General features: G+C 44.0%; 2 protein-coding genes across 6 annotated transcripts in view; one reads left to right on the plus strand and one right to left on the minus strand.

The window, feature by feature from the left end:
• Nucleotides 1–6,287, plus strand: part of HEATR4 (HEAT repeat containing 4) — a 37,335-nt gene extending 31,048 nt beyond the window's left edge. For 4 of the 5 annotated variants that reach the window (XM_058655198.1, XM_058655199.1, XM_058655200.1 and 1 more), the window contains one exon: nt 6,080–6,287. In XM_058655198.1, the coding sequence (XP_058511181.1) occupies nt 6,080–6,253 (174 nt within the window). In that variant the 3' untranslated portion in view covers nt 6,254–6,287. The remainder of the gene's footprint in view (nt 1–6,079) is intronic. The other variant, XM_058655201.1, reaches the window with a different exon arrangement.
• The window catches only part of DNAL1 (dynein axonemal light chain 1), a 162,707-nt gene that overhangs the window by 130,944 nt on the left and 12,587 nt on the right, over nt 1–19,176 (minus strand). The gene's annotated exons all lie outside the window — the stretch shown is intronic.

A 19,176-nucleotide genomic window follows, 5' to 3' on the forward strand; every position in this document is an offset into this window, starting at 1 on the left:
TATTCCTTCTTTTTTTTTTTTTTTTTTTTTTTTTTTTTTAAAGATTTATTCATTTTATTACAGCCAGATATACACAGAGGAGGAGAGAGAGAGAGGAAGATCTTCCGTCCGATGATTCACTCCCCAAGTGAGCCGCAACGGGCTGGTGCTGCGCCAATCCGAAGCCGGGAACCTAGAACCTCCTCCGGGCCTCCCACGCGGGTGCAGGGTCCCAAAGCTTTGGGCTGTCCTCGACTGCCTTCCCAGGCCACAAGCAGGGATCTGGATGGGAAGTGGAGCTGCCGGGATTAGAACCGGCGCCCATATGGGATCCCAGGGCGTTCAAGGCGAGGACTTTAGCTGCTAGGCCACTCCGCCGGGCCCAGCCCTATTCCTTCTTGACGCAAAAGCTATGGATGCTGTAGTAGACTGCTTGGGGAAATGTTGAAGAAGAGGGCAGGTCACGCTTACCACTGAGAACCTGAGTTCTTTCCTAAAGAGAGCAGTTTTCAGTTGACCAAGCACACACACCTCTGCCTGTAAGTGCTTGGGGGACTCTGTGTCCAATGACAAGGGAACTGTAACTTTATCATTGCCACATCCTACATAAATATCTTCTCCTCCCACTCTTTCCTGTGACCTCATCCTGGTCTTTTTCAGCACATGATTTCCTTCTATAGTCTTGGTGATATCTCTCCTCGTTTCCCCTGTGACCAGGAGTTGCCTTTTGGAAATGAGCTTATCTTTAATTTCATCACTTTTCCTGTGGCTGTACTTGGTTCTCACTACAAAACAAGCTATTAATAACTACTTTCAGATATATAATTGGGGAATAATACTTCTTAAATTGTTGCATGGGAGTGTAGGCAGAATAAGTTTTTTCTTTTAAAGATTTATTTATTTTTGTTGGAAAGGCAGGTCAGATTTTACAGAGAGAAGGAAAGACAGAAAGATCTTCCATCCATTGGTTCACTTCTCAAGTGGCCATAATGGCCAGAGCTGAGCCAATCCAAAGCCAGAGCCAGGAGCTTCTTCTGGTTTTCGCATATGGGTACAGGCTCCCAAGGTTTTGGAGCATGCTCTACTGCTTTCCCAGGCCACAAGCAGGGAGCTGGATGGGAAGTGGAGCAGCTGGGATACAAACCGGAATCCAAATGGGATCCTGGCACTTGCAAGATGAGGATTTAGCCACTGAACCATTGCAGAATAAGTATTATAACAGGATTATATTTGGATATGTGTGTGTGTGATTGTATGTATATATGCATTGACATTCATATATTCCACCAGAAAAAATTGGGATATCTTTATACCACAATATTTAACAGTGATTGTCATTGAGAGGGCCTAGTATAAATGTGAGATGTAAGTCATCACTATCGAAATTTTAATATCTTTGATCCAAGATTCCAGAAATCCTTTAAAAATATTTACCATGTATATACAAAGATGTATGACAAAAATGCTCACTACTTATAATTTAAAAACTAGAAGTGACGCAAATATCTGTTATTAGGTATGACTAAAAAGAATGAGGGGTGGGCATTTGGTATAGCAATTAAGATGTTGCAGGAGGGAGAGGGCAGTGCTGTGATGATCTGGGTTAAGCCAGTGCAGCTGTGACACTGACATCCCATGGGTGACCATTCAAGTCCAGGTTGCTCCACTTCCGATCCAGCTCCCTGCTAATGTAGTTGGGAAACGCAGATGACCCAACTACTTGGGACCTGCCTCCATGTAGGAGACCTGGATGGAGTTCCAGGCTCCTGGTTTTAGCCTAACCGAGCCCCGTCCATTGTGGCCATTTGGAAAGTGAACCAATGTACCAACAGATGGAAAATTCTGCCCCACTTCCACCACCATCCACCTCTCTCTCTGAACTTCTGTTCAAGTAAATAAATCTTTTAAATATATATATATAATATATATATATATATGTTAAGGCACTCATATCAGAATGACTAAGTTTGAGTATTGACTCCACTCATGATATTGACTTCCTACTAAAACACATCCTGGGAGTTAGCAGATGATGGACAGCTCTAGCAATTGAGTTTCAATTATCCACAAGGATTGAATTCCCAGCTCTTCTCAACTTCAGTTTGGCCTAGCCTCAGCTGTTGCAGATATGGGGGAACTGAATCAGTGAATGGCAACTCACTCTCAATCTGTGTCTCTGTGTCTCTTATATCTAAACATATATATATATATATATATAATTTAAAGCTATAATGAAACTGAATAAATACAGGACTATATCTTAAAGTCAAACTTGATTTTTTATTGATTATTATTACCTAAATAGTAATAATGCAATATGATATTTAGCTAAAATTATACATTGCTTGTGAAATACAAAGATTGTAAAATGTATGATTTTCCTTCTGCAAATATATGAGTGAGCACCAGGTGCGCTGACGAGGAGCTGGATCAGAAGCAGAGCATCCAGGTCCTGAACTGGCACCCATATGGGATGCTAGCACTGCAGCCAGTGGCTTAAGCCACTATAACACAGCAGCAGCCCCTGAAATACCATTTTTTTTTTTAAGATGTATTTGTTTTGGGCCCAGTGTGGTAGCAGTTAAAAGTCCTTGCCTTGAATGTGCCAGGATCCCATATGGGCGCCAGTTCTAATCCCAGCTGCTCCACTTATCCAACTCCCTGCTTATGGCCTGGGAAAGCAGTCAAGGACAGCCCAAAGGTTTGGGACCTTGGGAGACCTGGAAGAGGCTGCTGGCTTCAAATTGGCTCGGCTCCAGCTGTTGCGGCTGCTTGGGAAGTGAACCATCAAACGGAAGATCTTTCTCTCTGTTTCTCCTCCTCTGTGTGTATCTGCCTTTCCAATAAAAATAAATAAATAAGATTTATTTGTTTTTGTTTGAAAGATATATTTGCAGAGAGAAAGAGAGACACAGAAAATGATCTTCCACCCACCGGTTCACTTCGCAAATGATTACAACAGCTGTAGCTAAGTTGATCCAAGGCCAGAAGCCAGGAGCTTCTTCTGGTCCTCCCATGTAGATACAGGGTCTCAAAGACCTGAACCATTCTCAGCTGCTTTCCTAGGCCATAAACAGTGAGTTGGATTGGAAGTAGAACATCTGAGACATGAACCAGCACCCATATGGGATACCAGCGCTTGCAGGTGGAGGATTAGCCTGTTGAACCATAGTGCTGGCACCTCAAGTATTTTTTAAAATTCTATTTTTTAAAATGCCTATCAGCAAAGAAAAAAAATGTCTATTACATTTGTAACACTAGTTTATCAGGAGCGAACTTTCTTGACCAGGCAGCAATAAGAACTAAGTCCTTCTTTTATCACTATTATGTGCTTGGTGATTAGAGAAGTTTTCCATAAATTCACTTATAGTCCTGAGCATGTCACATTTTGTTCTTCTGTTATCAAAATACTTCAGTGCCTGACATTGTAAGACTCTGTGCTTTTGTGTCATATCATCAGTTTAGTGACTGCCACAGGCAATGGGGGATTTCCTTTAGGAGAATCTTAAATCTTACATCTAGATGGTCAGCAGCAGCTCCCAATGAAGTTTTTTTTTTTTTTTTAAAGATTTTATTGTTATTGAAAAGCCGGATATACAGAGAGGAGGAGAGACAGAGAGGAAGATCTTCCGTCCGATGATTCACTCCCCAAGTGAGCCGCAACGGGCCGACGCACGCCGATCCGAAGCCGGGAACCTGGAAACTCTTCCGGGTCTCCCATGCAGGTGCAGGGTCCCAAAGCTTTGGGCCGTCCTCGACTGCCTTCCCAGGCCACAAGCAGGGAGCTGGATGGGAAGTGGAGCTGCCGGGATTAGAACCGGCGCCCATATGGGATCCCGGGGCGTTCGAGGTGAGGACTTTAGCCGCTAGGCCACGCCGCCGGGCCCTGAAGTATTTTTTATAAGTCTCCAACCTTATCATATCCCCCACCTCAAAAAAAAAAAATCAAGCAGAGGACATTATTTTAAAAGAGCAGTTTATTACATGAAACGAAACCTGAGATAATAGAAGATCACAGCATTTTTTCACAACAAAAGAGCATAACCACCACACTCCAATAAAGTAAGTGAAAAAAACGATTCCTGTCACACATTTCCACCAACGATAACCCAGCTTGAAGCAAATCAACTGGTTGATGCATGCAGAACAGGTTGACAGGTTGGATCCCAAAACAGATAATTTACTTTGCTTGCCCTCTCTGTAAGGAATGTGATTTTTTTTTTTTTTTTTTAGTTGACAGGTCTTGGTTTCAGAAGTGCTTTCTCCTGCAGAAATGTAGCACCTAGCTTATCCTGCTCTTTTGTTAAAACGTAACAGGCAATAGGAGTAAAAGAGAGTATTTGGAAAACAATTAGCACAGCAGGGCTGAAGTCTCCAGAACTATCAGTTGTGGAAAAGTCATTTCTTACTTCTGGTCACACCCTTCTTAGCAGGGCAAGAAGTCTTTGGCGCCAAGCAAACTCAAACAGGTCCTTTCAAGGCTCATATTCTGTCTTGAAGACCACATACTCTAGACACCAAAAACTCTGCCATTTCCTGTCCATTTTTTAAGGTTGGGGACACTGATCTGTCTTCTGAAGAGTGGGCAGCATTACCAGGGTTTGAAGCTTGAGTTGAAGGAGTGACCAGTGGGTGGTTGTTTGCAGGAACCTGGGCACACTTTGGATATGCAGCCTGAGGTGTCCAAGTATGTTACTAGGAGTGTGGGGAACAGATGGATGGGTTACAGACCAGATTCTAGAATCTAAGTACTCCAAATTCAAGTCTGATCTCATTGTCAAGGTGGGTGATGGACCGCATTTTACTCAATAGCATGTTAGCTTGACGTACAACATTTAAATACCTAGACTGGGGAAAGATTGGCTTCCATTTGTACATTTGCCCTAGCTTACGAATGCGTTTGGAAATGAGGAAGACATTCCTCCTTTGATTCCATGAACTATTGCAGACACTTGGATTAGTAATAGCTCTGCCTAAACTCCTCCAGTTGGCTTAACTTTGGTGCAAGCTCAACACTGTTCAAAACTGAAGTGGTTTATGGAGTGAAGATAGAACAGAATCCTTATCCTTGGCACATTCCAGGAATAAGGGTGTTCACTTGGAGTGACAGGCACATCCTACAATTGCTGCTACTCTTGCATAATAGTGAAAACATAGGGTCCGGCACAGTAGCCTAGCGGCTGAAGTCCTCACATTAAACGCACCAGGATCCCATATGGGCACCGATTCTAATCCCAGCGGCCCCCTTTCCCATCCAGCTTCCTACCTGTGACCTGGGAAAGCAGTCAAGGACAGCCCAAAGCCTTGGGACTCTGTACCCGTGTGGGAGACTCAGAAGATGCTCCGGGTTCCTGGCTTTGGATTGGCTCAGCCCCAACCATTGTGGCCACTTGAGAAGTGAGTCAACAGACGGAAAATCTTCCTCTCTGATTCTCGTCCTCTACATACATCTGATTTTTATAATAAAAATATATTATAAATATATATATCAAAAATAAAAAATATTTTTATTGAAAAGGCAGATATACAGAGAGGAGGAGAGATAGAGAGGAAGCTCTTTTGTTCAATGATTCACTCCCCAAGAGACCACAATGGTTGGGGCCGAGCCTATCTGAAGCCAGGAGCCAGGAGCTCTTTTGGGTCTCCCTTGGGTGCAGGGTCCCAAAGCTTTGGGCCGTTCTCGACTGCTTTCCCAGGCCACAAGCAGGAGCTGGATAGGAAGCGGGGCAGCCGGGATTAGAACCGGCACCCATATAGGATCCTGACGCATGCAAGGCAACGACTTTAGCCACTACACTATCATGCAGGATCCAAAATAAAATAAATCTTAAAAAAAAAAAGTAGTGAAGACATAGGAACATACATTAACCCCAGAGATCATGGTGCAGATACCCAAATCTCAGATAGGGGATCTGGGCCTGTCCTGCACATTGGTCGCTTGCCTAGGATCAAGCAAGCAAAGTGTGAACACGTAGATGCTATTTTTTTACCTGGTATCATTCATACAAGTCATGACTCAAGACAGTTGCCCTGGGGCCAGCCTTTTCACCCTGGATCACGTGTTTATTATAGACACTCATACATTCACATTTCTCTGCAGGCTTTGAAGTCCCACGCTCCAAATCCCTGGTTACAAAGTCCAGTTCTACATCTCAACACAAGAACCAAAAAACGGTCACCATTTGTCAAGAAACTTCACAGCGACTTGGAAAATGTAGTCAATGTACTCGAAATGGAGCCATTTGGATCCGACAGCTCAGTTATGTTCGAGTAAATTTTCCTGTTTTTTCACCTAGCGTCATGTTCTCTGCCTCTGGGAAGCTATTTCTCTCTAGGCTACTGGATGCTTCTCTTGCTCCAAGACACAGACAATGGTGGATTTGGTTGACTTCTGACTCATTAAATGATAATATTCAATCTTATTGTCATTAAGTTTATAAAGAAAAATTACTTAACATTAGTCTTGATTTCTTCAAGCATACTGTTTACCCAGAAGGTTCAAGAAAATCAACGTCATGATAGGTAATGGTGCCGATATTTCTCTATAAAGGTCATATACCAAATATGTTGGTTCCAAATTTTTCTTTTAAAAAAATTATTGAACAATCTCATCTCAGCCTGTTGGAAAAAAAAAAATTATTGGGCCTAGCATGGTAGCCTAGTGGCTAAAAGTCCTCACATTGCATTTGCTGGGATCCCATATGGGCACCAGTTTGTGTCCCAGAGGCCTACTTCTCATCCAGCTCCGTGCTTGTGGCCTGGGGAAGCAGTCTAGGACAGCCCAATGCCTTGAGACCCTACACCAGTGTGGGAGACCTGGAGGAGACTCCTAGTTCCTGACTTTGGATCAGCTCAGCTCCAGCCATGGCAGCCATGTGGGGAGCGAATCAACAGACAAAAGATCTTCCTGTCTCTCCTCCTCTCTCTATATCTGGCTTTCCAATATAAATAAATAAATCTTTAAAAAATATTTATTTTTATTAGAAAGGCATATTTATAGAGAAGAGAAACAAAAAAATCTTCAAAACACCAGTTCACCCCCCAAAAGGCTGCTAAGGCCAAAGTTGAGCCAATCCGAAGCCAAAAGCCAGTTGCTGCCTCTGGGTCTTTCATGTGGGTGCAGGGTCCCAAGGCTTTGGGCCATCCTCTATTGCTTTTCTAGGCCATAAGCAGGAAGCTGGATGGGAAGTGGAGCAGCCAGGACATGAACCTGTGCCCATACAGGATCCTGGTGCTACATCCCTTATGTCACTCAGGAGAATTAGCCAGTTGTGCTCTTGGGCCTGTCCCTAGCTCCAAATTTTACTAGAGTGCAAATGACAAAAGACTCAGAATCTTTTTGCAATCCACACATATTGCCCTCTGAAACTAAGATCCTGTTTGTCTAGAAAGGAAACAGCTGTGATGACTTTTTTAGTCCACAAGTCTCATCTTGTCCTAGAGCATTTTGTAACTCCAGCCCACAGAGGAACATGGAGGTTATGTCACAGGACTATTAAAGAAAAAAAAAGTCAGCCCAATCACGTCCCCCTCCTGTGTGGGTGAGTGTGACACACTTAAATCCCTAGGAAGCAACTGTGCAATTTCACAAGGCTGATGAACAATTGCCATGTGCCTCACTGTGCTTAATGTTTGCAGGATTTAGGCATCAGGGAACTGCTGTAAACTCCATCTGTATCATAAGATTCTGTAAGGGCCAGGAAACCTGCAAAATACCCTTGGAAAAGGAGAGATCCAGAATTCAAAGTAGTGTGAATCCATATTACTTTCTTCAATGGATTGCTGTTTTCCCCTAAAAGGCTTTGAGATATTCAGTAATGAAAGTAATGACAAGGTGAACCTCTCTGCCCTTTTTTTTTCCTCTTGATTGTATCCTTTTTCCTCCTAGTGGTACTTTTATCACCAGAAATATAAGGAGGCTGGCACGATGGCTCAATTAGCTAATCCTCTGCCTACAGGCACTGGTATCACAAATGAGCACTGGTTTACATCCTGGCTGCCCTACTTCCCACCCAGCTCCCTGCTTGTGGCCTAGGAAAGCAGTGGATGATGACCCAAAGCCTTGGGACCCTGCACCCACACTGGAGACCCAGAAGAGGCTCCTGGTTCCCGACTTTCAGATTGGTTCATCTCCAGCTATTGCGGCCATTTGGGAAATGAAGCAGCCAATGGAAGATTTTTCTCCGTAAAAATTTGCCTTTGCAATAAAAAACCAAAAGCAATAAATCTTAGAAAGTAACAAAGAAAAGAAGTGAGATGGGACTGGTGTTGTGGCACAGCACATTAAACTGGCACATCCCATCTGGAGAGTAGATTTGAGTCCTGGCTCCTCTGCTTCCAGTCCAGCTCCCTGCTGATGCGCCTGGGCAGCAGCAGATGATGGCTCAAGTACTGGAGTCCCTGTCACTCTTGCAAGTCCTGGCTACAGTTGCTAGGTTCTGGCTTGAATTTGACCAGCCCAGGCTGTGATGGCCATTTGAATAGTGAACCAGAAGATGGAATTTCTCTCTCTCTCTTAAAAAAATAAAGAAACCTCTTTTTGAAAAGACATATAAAAAAGGAATGAGCATTTAGCCTAGCAGTTGAGATAGCTTTCTAGACACCTGCTCCCACATCTGAGTACCCGGTTTCAGTTCCTGGCTGTGCTGTGGATGCCAGTTCTGGACTCCAGCTTCCTGCTAATGTGGATCCCAAAGTGAAGAAGTGATGACTCCAGTAACTGGGCTTCTGCCACCCATATGGGACACCTGGATTGAGTTCGTGGCTCCCAGCTTTAGGCATGGTCCAGCCCTGACCTTCTGGGAAGTAAACAGGTAAATAATAACCTCTGTCCATCTCCCTCTGCCTCCCTCCCTCCCTCTGTCCATCCATCCCTCCCTCCCTGTCTCTACCTCTTTTCTGTCCCTGTGTCTATACATTGATCTGCCTTTCAAATGGGGGATGAAAAAAATACATATATATAAAGCATTATTTTCTAGGTTGAATTTTTAGAAGCTATGAAACATAGTGGCAGTTGGTGGGGGGAACATGAGAGGATATCAGTTAAGTAATAAACAGAAAATCTTGCCTTTCAGTAACTCATATGATTCATGCACTTGTTTATTACTTTTAAGTGAAACAACAATCTAGAAAGCAACATCACCCACAGCCTAGAAAAGTTCTCTCTGCATCTAACCTGAAGATTTCTGGGATCTGGCTACCAAGAGGCATTCGAGACAATGAATCCTTCTGTAGGAGTACTTTCCCAGCCTCTCTATCTTCCATCAAGTCCTTTAATAATGAAAGGACTTCATTGTGCACTCTTTGCCTTGCTGGCTCCAGGACAAGAGAGCCCAGCTGAACCCCTCAGTCAGCCTGTCAACAGGACTGTGCAGTGTGTCTGTGAGGCCACAGGCATGGGGCGAGACACAGCAGCCACTGAAGAAATGGCCCTTGTCCTTGAGGAGTTTACAAGAGGTTTTAAAAGAAACACAAAAAGAGCTTTCCTGGACAGTAAGCCTCCACTTGTGGGAATCGTGTAGCACACAGCAGACATGCTGGAATGGTTCAGTGAGGAGGGGTGGTGGGAACTTGTAGAGAGGAGGGAGGAGTTTTCAGGTACTAGGCCAGAGGTAGGAGCGAGCCTGGCAGGGGCCTGTGACATCTTCTCTCTCTCTCCTGTTTCCAAGAGGTGCCCTTGTTTCTATGTAATGGAGACACTTGTATCCATTTTCTTTATGCTCGTGTTTTTGTTAACCTGCTCAACAGTCACAAAATGTTACGGTGAAACAACCCAGATGTTCCCCAAATCCTACCTGTCCTTCCTGATGGAGGCATTTGTAACTGAGTCTCTTTTCTCACGAAGAATGGCTGCTTTGTCTGTCCCCCATTCATCTTGCCTATCCCTTTCCTTGGCCACAGATGCTGAGTTACTCTACTGGCTGATCAGACAAGTGACTGCTCCCTCCCCTGCCTTACCAAGTGTCGGGGAGAAACACTGTGCCAAACTGCTCTGAGGATCTAGAGACACTTTCCATTTTTCAAAACTTGTGTGTGGTTTTTTAATTTATTTACTTATTTTCATTGGAAAGACAGATTTATAGAAAGCAGGAGAGACAGAGAAAGATCTTCGTCTGCTGGTTCACTCCCTAAGTGGCCACAACGGTCAGAGCTGAGCTGATCCAAAGCCAGTAACCAGGAACCTCTTCCAGGTCGTCCATGCAGGATACTGTTCTTGGGATACTCTAGCATGTAGTCAGGGTTGAATATCATTTGGTGAGGATTTAGATGTGACCTGTTAATTCCTGGAAATTCCCCAATGGAAGTTTCAAATCAACAGTTGTGGCTAAACCTTCACTATGTGTTCTAAAATTGCACCACTAGGTGTCAGTTTGACCACAGCGGTGGGATGCCTGTGATTCTCTTGAGAGTATTAATCATGGACCACAACCATTTGTGGTATACCGAGCACCTGCCAGACCTGTCCTAAGCTAGGCACCGTGCCATCAACCTACAGAACACATGATTTCTAATCACTTGAAAAGTCAGCAAGGTAGCTTTCATCTCAATCACAGGGGAGGTGAGGGTCAGAAAGAGTCTGTTTCTTGTGTAAGGTTATACAATGAGTGGCAGGAATAAGAGTCAAGCTCTGACAATTCGTTCAAAAGAGGAAAAAAAATTTTAAACACAGTACCAGTGGTTGTGGGATAATGGTTTAAACTACCACCTGCAATGCCAGAATCCTATAGGGATGTCAGTTTGAGTTTAGGCTGCTCCACTTCTAATCCAGGTGCCTGCTAATGCACTTGGAAAGCAGCAAGAGGTTGCCTTGAGCTCCTGTGCCAATATAGGAGACCTACGTGAAGCTCCCAACTCCTGACTTGGGTGTGAACCATCCTTAGCCATTGTGGCCATTTGGATGGAAATCTCTCTGTCTCTCCTTCTTCCTCTGTAATTCTGCCTTCCAAATAAATAAAAATAAATCTTAGAAAAAGAAACAATTACTATGCATGAGATATTACACCTGGTTTAGGAGAGTCAAAAATAACACATATTGTTCATCCTACAGAAGTTCATTTTTAGCCTTCACCTATACATGCACTTGAAAGCAAAGGTGTATCCTCCCTCATACAATGCTCTTGGCTTCTTAGCTATAGCTTCTGGAGAACTTAAACACTATGTTTCTAAGTGTTAGACCTTAGATAGCGTTTCCCAGGATGGCTGTCCCACTGTCCCCAACCACTATAGCATAATAATGATATAATAACAATGATAAAAACAATAATAATAATAATGATGATAACAATAACAGTTTTTGAGAACCCATAAAGTCTTGTGGCAGGTGTCTAACCTAATGAATAAGAGGCCTGCATCCCATAACAAAGTAACTGAGTTCAAAGCCAGTCCATTTCCAATTCTTGCTTCCTGGGAGGGAGCGGGTGATGGTTCTCACACGGGAGAGCTGGGTTAACCTGGCCTCTGCCTGACGCAGGCCTGGCTGCTGAAGATATTGGGAAGTAAGCTAGTAGATGAAATGCTGTCTTTCTCTATATATATCCCTTTCCTCTGACTCTCTGCTTCTCAAATAATAAATATATTGATTAATTTTTAATTTAAAAAAAACCTAAAAAGCCAAGAACTGTATCTGGTTTGTTTTGCAACCATTTTATTACTTACGTCATTAGCAACACTGCTGACCATATGGGATCCTGGCGCATGCTAGGCAAGGACTTTAAACACTACGCTATTGCACCGGGCCCGAATAAGCCAATTTTTTAAACTGTGCAAAATGAGCCAGGGGGTAAGTATATAAATAAGTCTGTACCTTATTCTGGTAAGAAAATCTGAATATTTTCTTCCAAAATTAGTGTCTTATTCTGTTTTTATTTTTATTATTATTTTAAATTTTTTTGTTCCCCTCCCTGTGTTTTTATTTTTCTAAAGAAAAAGATTTATGTATTGGGCCCGGCGGCGTGGCCTAGCAGCTAAAGTCCTCTGCTTGAGCGTGCCCCGGGATCCCATGTGGGCACCTGTTCTAGTCCCGGCAGCTCCACTTCCCATCCAGCTCCCTGCTTGTGGCCTGGGAAAGCAGTTGAGGACGGCCCAAAGCTTTGGGACCCTGCACCCGCGTGGGAGACCCGGAAGAGGTTCCAGATTCCCAGCTTTGGATCGGCACGGCACTGGTCGTTGCAGTCACTTGGGGAGTGAATCATTGGATGGAAGATCTTCCTCTCTGTCTCTCTGTATATCTGACTTTGTAATAAAAAATAAACAAATCTTTTTTAAAAAAGATTTATGTATTTATTTTTACTTAAAAGGTCAATCTACAGAGAGGAGAGACAAAGAGAAAGATCATTCATTTGCTGGTTCACTCCCCAAATGGTTGCATTGGCGAGAGCTGAGCTGATCTAAAACCAGGAACTTCTTCCATCTCCCACTTTGGTGCAGGGTCATAATGACTTGGGCCATCCTCTACTGCTTTCCCAGGTCGTAATCAGGGAGCTGGATCAGAAGTGGAGCAGCTGGGATATCATCTGGCACTCATAGGGCATGCTGGCATTTATAGGCAGTGTTAGTCTGTTGAACCACTGCACTGGCCCCGATGCCTTGATCTAAAAGCCTCAGTTGATTCACTGCTGAGGCAAAAAAGACTCATGGATCTTTGTGAAGGACTTAAATGAGTCAGGTCAGGGAGTAGATGATTATTATGGTGCCTGATTTGATCCACGGATCAATGGCAACACAGGAGTTTGATCTCATGTGCCAAGGAAATAGGCTGTACCTTGCCCAGAGATTGCCATGCACCAGCCAAGCAGTTTGACCGTTCAGATCATAGGGGTTACCGGACTGAGTTAGACCCAGTGGTCTGCCCAACAGTCCCTTATTGGCGAGAAGGCTTTTTAAGTAATGGTTCTGAAAGCTGGAGGACCTTTCCCAAAAACAGAAAGTGTTCCATGGATCCTACTTCTGTCTACTGAATTGGAATCACTGAAAGATAGAACCAGACTGAAAAGTAGTTGATTCAATATCCATCCAGCTTCACTCACTCATGTCTGGCTCCACAGTTGATAAATTTATTGTAATCTTTTCTTTAATCTGATTATTTTCCCTCTCTAGGTAATGAGCTCCATGTATTCATTGCCTACAGTGAAGCAGCATTCCTTTTTAATGTGTCTGCTAGAACTCTGTGACATTGAAATACCAGGATTCGGGATTTGAGAGATGAATCTATGTTGATTTTGCCCATGCTATGGTTATACCATGAACTTACTTTAGCTCTCCTTCTAGAACTTGCCTAGCAGCTGTAGGCCCATTTGAGATTGTTCTTGGTTTGCAAGCAACTTTGGCTTTATTAAGTGATCAATTCTGTTATCAGCCAGACAACCTTTGTCCACTGCGTACAATAGCAGGAAAACAACATCTGTTCCCATGATGATTGTGGCCTGATATGACTGCTAAGCAGGACAGGTAAGCACTTGTTGCCAGCTTGCTGTTCTGAGTCTAATCAATCTGCTGGCTCCAAGAATCCTGGAAGAGAAATTCACTTAGGGGTTCAATGCCAGGTAGATGTTTGGTGCACCAGGCTCCGGGCAATCCATACTGGAGTTTCTACATTTGAGTCCCAGCTCTACTCCCGTTTTAGCTTTTTCCTTATGCACACTCTGAGAGGCAGCAAGCTATGGCTCAAGTACGTGAGTTCCTGTCGTCCATATGGAAAACCCAAAATGAGTTACTAACTCTTGTCTTTGGTCTGATCCAGCCCCAACTATTGCTTGCATTTGGGTATTAATTCAGCAGATAAGAAGTTTTTCTCTATCATTCTTTCTGTATGCCTTTTTCAACTAAATAAAAATTAGATTAAAATTTTAAAATAGCTCAATTCCAAATATAATCCTTTATAGTGATAATATGGATGGTTCAGTGGACAGGGACCAGAGCAGGAGAGTAGGAAGGGAGTATTTATGGTAAGGTCCACAAGGGAATGAATGGAGATGGACAGTCCTAGGGTCATGTATCTGCCAAACAGAAAATACTAGTTATGTTTTTATTTTCATCTAAGTGATTGAAGATTAATTGCAGTGAACACTGTGGACTCTCTAAGTGTCCTTTGGTGACTTTCAAGCAGCCCTCTGCCCACGTAAAAGAAGATCCAGTGCTACCAGATCAAAGTCTATCCATCATCTCCCTAGAAAAGTTAGACTCAGTCTGTACTTACCACTTGTAACTTTATTGAAAATTTCTAGGGCCTGGCACGGTGGCCTAGCAGCTGAAGTCCTTGCCCTGATTGTGCCAGATTCCATATGGGTGCTAGTTCTAATCTCAGCAGCCCCACTTCCCATCCAGCTCCCTACTTGTGGCCTGGGAAAGCAGTCAATGACAGCCCAAAGCCTTCTGACCCTGCACCTGTGTAGGAGACCCAGAAAAAATTCCTGGCTCCTGGCTTCAGATTGGCTCTGTTCCGGCCGTTGCGGTCACTTGGGGAGTGAATCATTGGACGGAAGATCTTCCTCTCTGTCTTTCCTCTTCTCTGTATATCTGACTTTGTCATAAAAATAAGTAAGTCTTTTAAAAAAAGAAAATTTTTATACTCTGGTGATAAAGTTTCTTACTATTGATCCTGCTGTCAGTTGAGGCTATTACAAAGTAAATCTCTAAGGATTATTCCACCCGTGATAAAAATGCTGCGGCCTCTGAAGCTAATATCAGAGCTCAGAGATGCTCTGATTCCGCCTTTGTGATCAGCACCGGGAGTAATGACAGCTTCTCTTGGCGTTTCCTTTCATCTAGAGATTTCAAAGAATCGCACAGACGTTTGCCCATCCCTGAGGCAGCTGATTAAGCCACATCTCTGACATTCATCTTTTGCCTGGGGTCTTCCCCATTAACTGGCAACTGAGCTGAAAACGGAGTGTAGGCCTCCCTATTCCAGGTCTTCCACTGCAGGCCCACTCCCTCTCTCTGCTCCCCAGTCTTGGGGCTCTCCCATGACATATAACTCTTTGTGGAAGCCTGGGTATCTCCCACTGTACATCTCCCACTGGCTGCATTTCTTGGTTCACTGGTGTTCCAGCAACTTCGTGGGGCCTTGGCTGCTCTGGATGTGAGAACTGTTGAAGACATGGATTCTTCCCTGCCATGTCATTCTTATCCCAATTTATCTCCTCTGCCCATGTCCTCTCTCTGAGCTGTCAAAATGTTGTGCCCTACATTTCTTCCTGCTTTGTACTTTTGCCATTCCTCTGTCTATCCCAACGCCCCAGCAGAAAGAAAAAACAACAGGGCCTGACACAATGATTCAATTGGCTAATCCTCCCCTTGCAAACACTGGGATCGCATATGAACACTGGTTGTTCCACTTTCCATCCAGCCCCTTGCTTAGGATCTGGGAGAGCAGTGGAGGATGGCCTAGGTCCTTGGGACCCTGCACCCACATGGGAGACCTGGAAGAAGTTTCTGGCTTCAGATAGGCTCAGCTCTGGCTGTTGCAGCCATTAGGGAGTCAATCAGCAGATGGAAGATCTTTGTCTCTTCTCTGTAAGTCTTTCTTCCCAACAAAAATAAGTAAATCTTTAAAAAGAAGAAGAAGAAACTATGAAGAAGAGATGAAAGGGAAGTCCTGCTGTTGGAGTGCCTGCTTGTTCCCAGGGAAAGAGACCAAAGCCATGAACTTTGGCTTGAAAGGGCAGAGGGAGAGGTGAGCGCATGAGTATTGGCATCCATCACTCGCTTTGAGGAAGCTGACTTGTTTTTCTCTGAGGAGGGATGACTCAGGACAGACCCTTAGTGGGAAAATTGGTCCCAAAACCTGAAAGTAAAGAAGCATGGAACCTGGCTGTTTAATTTGCAGACCAGAAATGCTTCACTGCATCAGGAGAAATTGAACTCTATTTGTTCCCAGTGTTAGGAACTCTGCAGAGTTTCCCCAAGGAAGACTCCGCCTACAAGGGTCCAACAGAGATAGGCAGTGGGATTACAAATTTGGCAGAAATGCTGGCTAGAGAGCTTAAGTCATACCTTATCCTTGTACCTTTACCTACTAATTACTTATAACCACCGGTGATCATTATAATAATTAGCACATGCCTTTTTAATATCTCTAGGAGTACCACCCCAAAATAAATTACTGTGTATGATGGCCAGGCTGCTCCTCCAGACAATTCCCAACTCTTTGATTCATCATGAAGTAGTTAGAGATCTACCTACTGTGTGACAGGCCCAGTGCTAGGCAGTCAAGAGCAGGAAGGATGTGGTCTTTGGTGTCACAAGATGTGTGCATCTCAAATGGAAGTGCAGTGTGTGTGTGAGACAGGGATCCCCAGACAGGGCATGCCAGAACACCTCCTCTCTCTGTCATAGCTACTTGGAAAGTAAAATTCATAGAATGAGTAGGAACTAACAAATGGAATCCAGTTTAAATTTAACCTATTCTACTTGCACAATCTCCCCCCAAGACAGAAAAATTAATCCTAAACAATTTCCTCCTATTATGACCCTTGAAATTATTAGCAAGGTCTGCCAATTACAGGAACCCCATATTCGGCTTCTGTGCAACATGATGCTACTTTGGCCAAGTGTGAAATTCAACTCCAGTGGAAGATGTATTTAGTGTTATCCCACTAATTGAGAGTATTCCCGGCAGAAAATCAGCAGTTGGGAAATGGGCATTCAAAGTCATGTTCTTCTGTCATTTCCACAATCTGATCAAATTCTCTATGCCCTCAGGATGACCCGGGTCTGGGAAATAATTCTGTTTGTCTGTCTTCACTTTAGCCTCCACATCCTTTTTATCAGCTTCAGCCCGGAGGAAGACACTGATGACTGTGTGTGTATGTGTGTGTGTGTGCAGGAAACTAACAGGAAAAGAAAGAAAAGCCCACCACTAAATACATTTCCTGAGGGTGAAATGAGATGTCTGCTGTTCTGGCAGCAGAGTAGGAAAGGCCTGAATAAATAAATACACCATCCTTATTGTGTTGTCAGACCTCTTCTCTCTCCTTCTAAAATTGGCTAGCTTGCCCAGGGGCAGACAGAAATCTTCCCTGGACATCAAGGAGTATTGAAACCTACAAATCTCCTGGCTCAAAGAGGAAACACAAACTTAGAAGGACAGAAGATCAGAGTCACCGGAAGAGGAACTTGATATTGGTACACCCTGCTCCTTTAACCTTATAGAATTTCCTCCCAGCAACCTCTGTTTGTGCATTTCTGTGGCCAACTCTGGTCATGTTCGGGAACATTGGTTAGGACGAGAAGAGGCTGCAGTGAGTGCCTCACAGAAAACCAAGGGGCTTCTTTAAAAATTACAGTGGAAGGGAGTGGGTATTTGGCACAGTCTTTAAGACAACCCTGTCAATGCCTGCATTCCCACATCAGAGTCCCAGGGTCTTGGGTCCTAGCTCCACTTTCCATCCAGATTCCTGCTAATACGCACCCTGGAAGACAGCAGGTGATGGTAAAAAAGTACTTGGGTCTCTGCTGCCCATGTGGGAGACCAGAAACGAGTTTCAGGCTCTTGGCTTGGATCTGGCACATCCTGGGCCAGTGCCAGCGTTTAGGGAGTAAATCTGTCTCTCCTCTCTTTGCCTTTCAAATAATTTTTTCCCCCTAACAACAACAACAACAACAACAACAACAACAAATCTCAGCTGTGCAGGTGACTTGGTTTGGAGTCGGGGTGACACTTGCCATTCTCTGTGAATATTTATCGCACTCTCCTGGGGTAGTGACATCCCAGTAGTCAACTAGTGCTACAGCAGGTGGCTGAAGATCTGGAAGCAGTTTCAACCTCAGGCATTTCCTTGTGAGGGTAGGATTTCTTTCTGTGTTGTTTTGTTGTTTTCTGCCTGGAAGCCAAAAGGAAAGAATATTGCAAATACACACAGGAGAGACAGAGAGAGAGGCGTTGCAAACTTGGACCTTTGTCTTCCTATAATATTTTGGCTTTTCGGCTAAAGGATCACTTATACCTTAGGAGTGTTTTTATATGTATGTATGTATATATTTTATATAATAAACATGGGTGAGCTCTGAAAAGTGACTCCAAGCCAGAATAATGGGGTTCTCTTGATTATAGTTCCTCATTTTCCCTGGCCTCAGGCCAACTCTCAATATCTGCCTCCCTTATAAGGAAGCCTCTTCAACCCAGCCCTGCTGGGTCACTCCAACCACTTAGCAATCCTGCTTTCATGTTGCAAACTGGATTCCCTTCCAACTTGGTAATTGCAAAATTGCTCTTTCCTCAGCCACTTGCTGCTTATTGCATCCAGGCCACATGTGGAAACTTCCTTGGGGATTCTTTATCCCTTCTGCAGGGTGTGTAGGAATCCCCCTTCTTATCCTCAGCTGATTACAGTCAGCAGATTGATGGTAGTGACTGGTTTCTTCAGCAGCTGCTGCTTTTTTTTAAAAATAAAATTTATTTTTTAAGATTTATTAATTTTTATTGTTAAGTCAGACATACAGAGAGTAGGAGAAAGAGAGAGAGGAAGATCATCTTCTGTTGATTCACTCCCCAAGTAGCGGCAACAGCTGGGGCTGAGCCGATTCGAATACAAGAGGCCGTAGCCTCTTCTGAGTTTCCCACAAGGGTGCAGGGTCTCAAGGCTTTGGGCTGTCCTTGACTGCTTTCCCAGGGCACAAGCAGGGAGCTGGATGGGAAGTGGAGCCGCTAGGATTGGAACCAGTGCACATATGAGGTCTTGGCGCATGCAAGGCGAGGACTTTAGCCTCTAGGCTACGGTGCCAGGCCAAGGTTCACACCTTATTAATGGGAAGCATTCTCATTATAAAAGTCTTGGAAAGACTTTTTCCAGCTTCTTTTTCATCTTCATTCTTTGCCATTGTATCCTCTCACACCTTTTGTGGGTAAACTCTGGTTTGCTGAATCCTACAAAATTGTAGCACCACATTGAAACATCCAGGTGATGGCTTGATGCCGCAGCAGCTGGCCTGCCCACCATTTTGACCTGAGAGCTTCTTGTGAAAATAGCAAAGGCCATGCACCCACGTCGTTTTTTTTTTTTTTTTTTTTTTTTCCTGGCACACTTTCCTCTCTAGAACCTGGCTGGAGTCAGTTTTGGACTTTCTTGCAAGTAGGAGGTCCTGCCATGAATAGCTGTCATGCTGGTTTGGAGCTTACACTCCTTGGTACCGGGCAGGCAGGAAATAAGATTGGGTCACCACAGCTTTGTTGGTTATATTTAGTAACCTCAGCTCTGG

Source organism: Ochotona princeps, chromosome 26 (assembly GCF_030435755.1).
Source record: "Ochotona princeps isolate mOchPri1 chromosome 26, mOchPri1.hap1, whole genome shotgun sequence".
In the NCBI taxonomy this organism is placed as follows: domain Eukaryota; kingdom Metazoa; phylum Chordata; class Mammalia; order Lagomorpha; family Ochotonidae; genus Ochotona; species Ochotona princeps.